Source organism: Montipora foliosa, chromosome 4 (genome assembly GCF_036669935.1).
Source record: "Montipora foliosa isolate CH-2021 chromosome 4, ASM3666993v2, whole genome shotgun sequence".
Classification (NCBI taxonomy): Eukaryota; Metazoa; Cnidaria; class Anthozoa; order Scleractinia; family Acroporidae; genus Montipora; species Montipora foliosa.
In genome coordinates this window covers 17,812,837-17,817,836 of record NC_090872.1, presented here as the reverse complement: position 1 = coordinate 17,817,836, position 5,000 = coordinate 17,812,837, and the positions used below count along the sequence as shown (strand labels likewise).

Here is a 5,000-nt window from a genome sequence, read left to right as displayed (position 1 = left end):
CCCCCCCCTCCCCCGTAGTATGCTAAGGGTTAACAAAACCAGATGAACTGGGCACACTCAGAATTCACAGCAGTATTGCAGCTTAGAAAGTGACAAACTCTTCTACGTGATACCACTTAAAACTACATGGATTGTGCAGATCAAACTTGGACTGTCAGTTTTATCTACTGTCATCAAGTATGATGAAACACAACTTGCAAGGCTACTGATCAAAAAACCCTGCCAACTCAAAATGGCTTAAGACCTCACAGATACGAGGAAGCAGCTAAGATCTACAGTTATTCCATGTCACAAGTACACTCAGCAGAAGGCAAAGGGACTTAGTGCTGAAGACCACCAAGGCTTTCTCATAACGGCTTTGTGGTTAGCACTAAAACGAAGCCAGAGAAATTTGGATGATAGCCGTAATCAACAGCTCAGTCCAGTACACCTGCCACAATAAATAACACAAATAAATACCACTTCTGCTAATAATCATAAAACTATTAGGTCCTAAAAGCCGGTAACCTAAGGGGTCCTAGAAGATGAATGGAATGGTTTTAAAGTCTGTAATGCAACAACTCATTGCTGTCAGTTTTATCCATTGTCATATGTGATAGACATTTCCTGGCTAACATGTAGATTTTAGTACCTTTTATGTACAGCTGTGTAAAACGTACGATTTCCAAGGTCTCAAAAGTTTTGTCTTCATTCCTGTGACAGAAGGTTACCTGGAGGGAGAATGCTCCAAGAGTTCTTAGTCTGATATGTTTTTCAGCAAGTCAGACTGAGACTGTCAAGATGCTATACAAAGGAAAAACACAAAAAACTTAACAACATACACAGTGATGACCTAGGGTGTCGTAAGTCCTGCCAAAAAACTTTATCAATGTCCTCAATTTTTTTTTTATAGTTACTTACAAGTGTATCCATTTTAAATTTATATTAGTCAATACCATAAAGCTTCATGAATTAATTTCTTTCACTTTTCACCAATCCTTTTACTCTCAACCTTACTTCACCCTTACACCACAACCATCTTCCTATTTCCTGCCTCCCACAACACACCTGCCGGCTGACACTAACAAAAAAACACTATGACAAATTAGCTCTTCAAGGCATTCCTTCATACTTACGGGATTTCTGTTTTTTAAAGCATCATTCTTGTGTTTACTTCCTCAGTTCGCCTTCAGCGAAAATATTAACAAAGAATTTCGGTGGAGGTTTTACAAACCTGACGTCCATTAGAAAGTCAAACGTCAGCTGTGTTTTCCACGAGCTGAACTGACAAACGTTCCCTTTAGATCGATAATTGGTTTTGTCTTCAGTCGAAGTAACAAAGTAAACTTGTAATCTTACCAAGTAATTTCCGGCTTTCCCAAGCATCGACTTGTGCCGGACAATGAATATAATGTCGAAGTCAATGAAGATAAATTCCCTTCAAAAGAAAAGAGGCGTAAGCCTTTTGAACACTTCGAGAAAGGCGCCGAAACACTCTGCTTGCAGTTTTGGGGATAAAAATCGGCCTAGTGTATTAGAAAAAGCTAAAAAGAGCAAGGTTGATATCCTTAACGGTGAAGGATATATTACAAGATATATATTGTATTAGGAAAGTAGAGTTAACGACTTCTTAAGTGAAAAATAGAGAAGAAAACAGAATAATAAACAACATTACTTACACCCGCCATCTTTACTCCTCTTTGCTGGGCAGGGAGACAGGTTCCCGCGCTTTTTCCCCGCTCTTCATTCTCTTCATCTGCCTCGATTCTTAGGAGATCTGGGCTGGTTCCCGATTCCCGAAGGATAGCAAATACTGTGGGAATTATCCCGCAAATGTTGAAATTATGGTCTGGTCCAGGCTAGTTCCCAGGGCCTCAAGCATCCATACAAGCATTTTGCAATATGGCATCCGACACGCACACTGGCAAGAAAGGAAACGAGTCTTCCTCTGCGAAAGATGAACGGACAGACATCCCTAGCTCCGTAAATACGTTCGCAAACGATGGTAGTTTCCTGGAACTTTTTAAGAAACGAATGGAAAAGGAATCACAGAAATTGCAAGACAAGGGACAAGCAGTTGACGAAGATGACAGCGAAAATAACGTTGGCGCCAGAGAAGAGAAACAACCGGACAGAAAAGCTCTTGGAACCACGAAAACATTAACACAGCAGGTCTGGCTTAGTCAAGAAAAGAATTCAAAGGTTTTTCTCCTTGGGAAAGATCGAGCGAATATGATGAAATTAATCTTAATTCCAGCGGATCTCATAATATAGTAGTAAAAGATCCCTTCAAAATTAGATGTAATATTAATAGTGAAAATTTAATTTCTCTTGCTCTTGGTATACAATGTGCATCAGATTGTATGCCATTGCCGCTTTGCCAAAATAGAAGTCTTCTGATCTTGTCTCACTATTCTAAACATCTCAGTTGAGAGCGTTGTTTCTGATGAGTTTTCAAATTTCCAAGATTTCCAAGATTTTGACACTGTTGCATTTAAGCTTGCTCTCACTTGCGAGTAAAATATGCCATAAAAACTAAGTATTATAATTATAATTATATTTATTATTATTATTATTATTATTATTATTATTATTATTATTATTATTATTATTATTACAAACTTTGTCATGCTGAAAGACTACAATTCAAGAGGCATTCTACAAGGAAATAGGTGTGATGTTGTCTTATGGTGTTAGTATCAATCTAACAAATGTAGGGAAAGAGGACATTTGCTGTTGGAAAGATGGGCGGTGCTTCAAAACAGATACATGCAAAGAAAATGAAGAAAGAAAAAGAAGCAGCTGAGGCAGCCAAGAAGGTAGAAGAAGAGGTAAGATGGTTGTTTCATATTCACTGGGTACATTTTCTCGTATCAGGGCACTACAGTCAACATTTAATTTTTACCTTAAGGCCCAAAAGCATAGAAACGTTAAGATTTCTTTCATTGCAAAACACATTCATGACGAAGGTAGTTGCCTATACCAATATTCAGTAGGGCTTCCTTGTGCATTCGTTCCCCAATTTGGGTAGAGCAGATCACATGATATGCCAAAATGATGTTTGCATAGGAGGCAGCAAGAAGTGTCGACCTTTAGTGAAATGACCAGCAATGGGGCTTCAGGATATCTTTCACTGCAAAACATATTCGTGATGAGGGTAGCCTCCCATACAGATATTCTTAGGGCCTCCTCATGTATTCCTCTCTCAAGTTGGGTAGAGCAGATTGCATGGCAAGCCAAAAGAATGTTTGCATGAGAGGCAGCAACAAGTTTCATGTCTCAGGCAACATTTTAGGGTTGGTTGTCATTACAAAATTCCACCTTAAGGTAGGTTAGGGTTAGGGTATTAAATTTGAAAAGCACTAAATTTATGATCTTCATACCAAGGAATAAGCACAATGTAGACATACAATCAAGATAAATTATTGCCCTTGTAAAGGAGATGCTTGCTTAAGCATATGAACAGATTAATTAATCGAGTTTCGTTGCTCATAGTCCCTATTTTTCAAAAAAGTTGGTTTCCTAAAATTCAAGAATAACTGGTACCTCTATTCTAAGTAAAGTGATCATTGCAGTTACACACACGTCTGTGTTTCCTCAATATTGTACACTTCTTTTCGTGCTCTGTCCGCTTTATGTATGTTTTTACATAAGAACAGATCATGGGTGATTCTTTTTTTGTTTTATAATAAACAATTTTTAAATTTCATTGCATATTTGGCTACAATTTTCTGGTTTTAACCATTCAAAGCATGTGTTGTATCGTAACTTTATGATAACAATACATAACCTCAGTTCAAATATCTGAAATTTCATGTATTCTTTATTGCACAATATCTGACATGCAATTAGAAAATAATATATGTATTCTCACAAACATTCACATTTGCCCTCAAGGTTTTATACTCGCTTTGAACTGAGTAATAAAACCCATTCCTCAAAAACACCAGAATTCTCGAAGGAATGGAAAGGAAATTAAAAGGAATTTTATTTGAGTGTCTAATCATTCTAGTGCTGGAGCACTAATTGGGGACTCTGTAAACTGAAATCAACAAATTAACTCAAATCCAATGTTGGTTTTTGAGGAGAGGGTAGAGTACCCATAGAAAAACCTCTCAGTGCAGAGTAGAGAACCAACAAACTCAACCCACGTGTGACAAGTCTTGGAATCGAACCCATGTTACATTGGTGGGAGGCGAGTGCAATAAGCTTTAGAAAACATGACCCAGCAAAACATGAAAGATAACTGGTGTCAAGTGTTTACATAGAGGAATGTCTTTGCTTTCCAGGAACACAGTAAAGCATGTTAAGAAAATACACCCATCAAAGCACTCATTTGGCCACAATGATGATGCGGTTCACTTTATTCTTTGGCTATCATAAAACTTTTTTGTACCAGTTGTAACTAATGTAACTAAAATTTGAAGAGGTTGATATCTGATATATATTTTTTTTCAGGTTGAAGGGAAATCATCTGCATGGAAGGCATACATGGATGAAGTTAAAAAATATAAAGAAATGAGTTGTTCTGATGACAGTGACATTGTAAGACCTTTAGTGAAATGACCAGCAATGGGGCTTTAGGATACCTTTCACTGCAAAACATATTCGTGATGAGGGTAGCCTCCCATACAGATATTCTTAGGGCTTCCTCATGTATTCCTCTCCCAAGTCGGGTAGAGCAGATTGCATGGCAAGCCAAAAGAATGTTTGCATGGGAGGCAGCAACAAGTTTCAGGCAACATTTTAGGGTTGGTTGTCATTGCAAAATTTCATTTCAACACTTTCAAGAGACCTATTAGAAGGATTGACACTACAACACTTTCTCAGTTAACAGCAATGTTGTGGTACCATGTGAAACATCAAGTATTGCTGAACAAGATGCAGTCATCGTTGTGACATTACCATGGCAACAGGAAAGCATTGTCAAAACACCCTGTATTTTTTTGCTTTAGTTGCTCATATCTGAAAAATGAACTCACTGACCCCAATTTTTTATTGCACAAAAGTGATCAGCAGGC

General features: G+C 37.8%; 1 protein-coding gene across 1 annotated transcript in view; it reads left to right on the top strand.

Annotated features, from left to right (window-relative positions):
- The first annotated feature begins 1,872 nt into the window (after positions 1–1,872).
- Positions 1,873–5,000, top strand: part of LOC138000114 (telomerase RNA component interacting RNase-like) — a 4,515-nt gene continuing 1,387 nt past the window's right edge. Inside the window, exons 1-3 of the mRNA XM_068846286.1 lie at positions 1,873–2,151; positions 2,697–2,810; positions 4,438–5,000. The exon at positions 4,438–5,000 is cut by the window's right edge and continues 1,387 nt beyond it. Of these exons, the coding sequence (XP_068702387.1) occupies positions 1,882–2,151; positions 2,697–2,810; positions 4,438–4,545 (492 nt within the window). The 5' untranslated portion in view covers positions 1,873–1,881 and the 3' untranslated portion in view covers positions 4,546–5,000. The remainder of the gene's footprint in view (positions 2,152–2,696; positions 2,811–4,437) is intronic.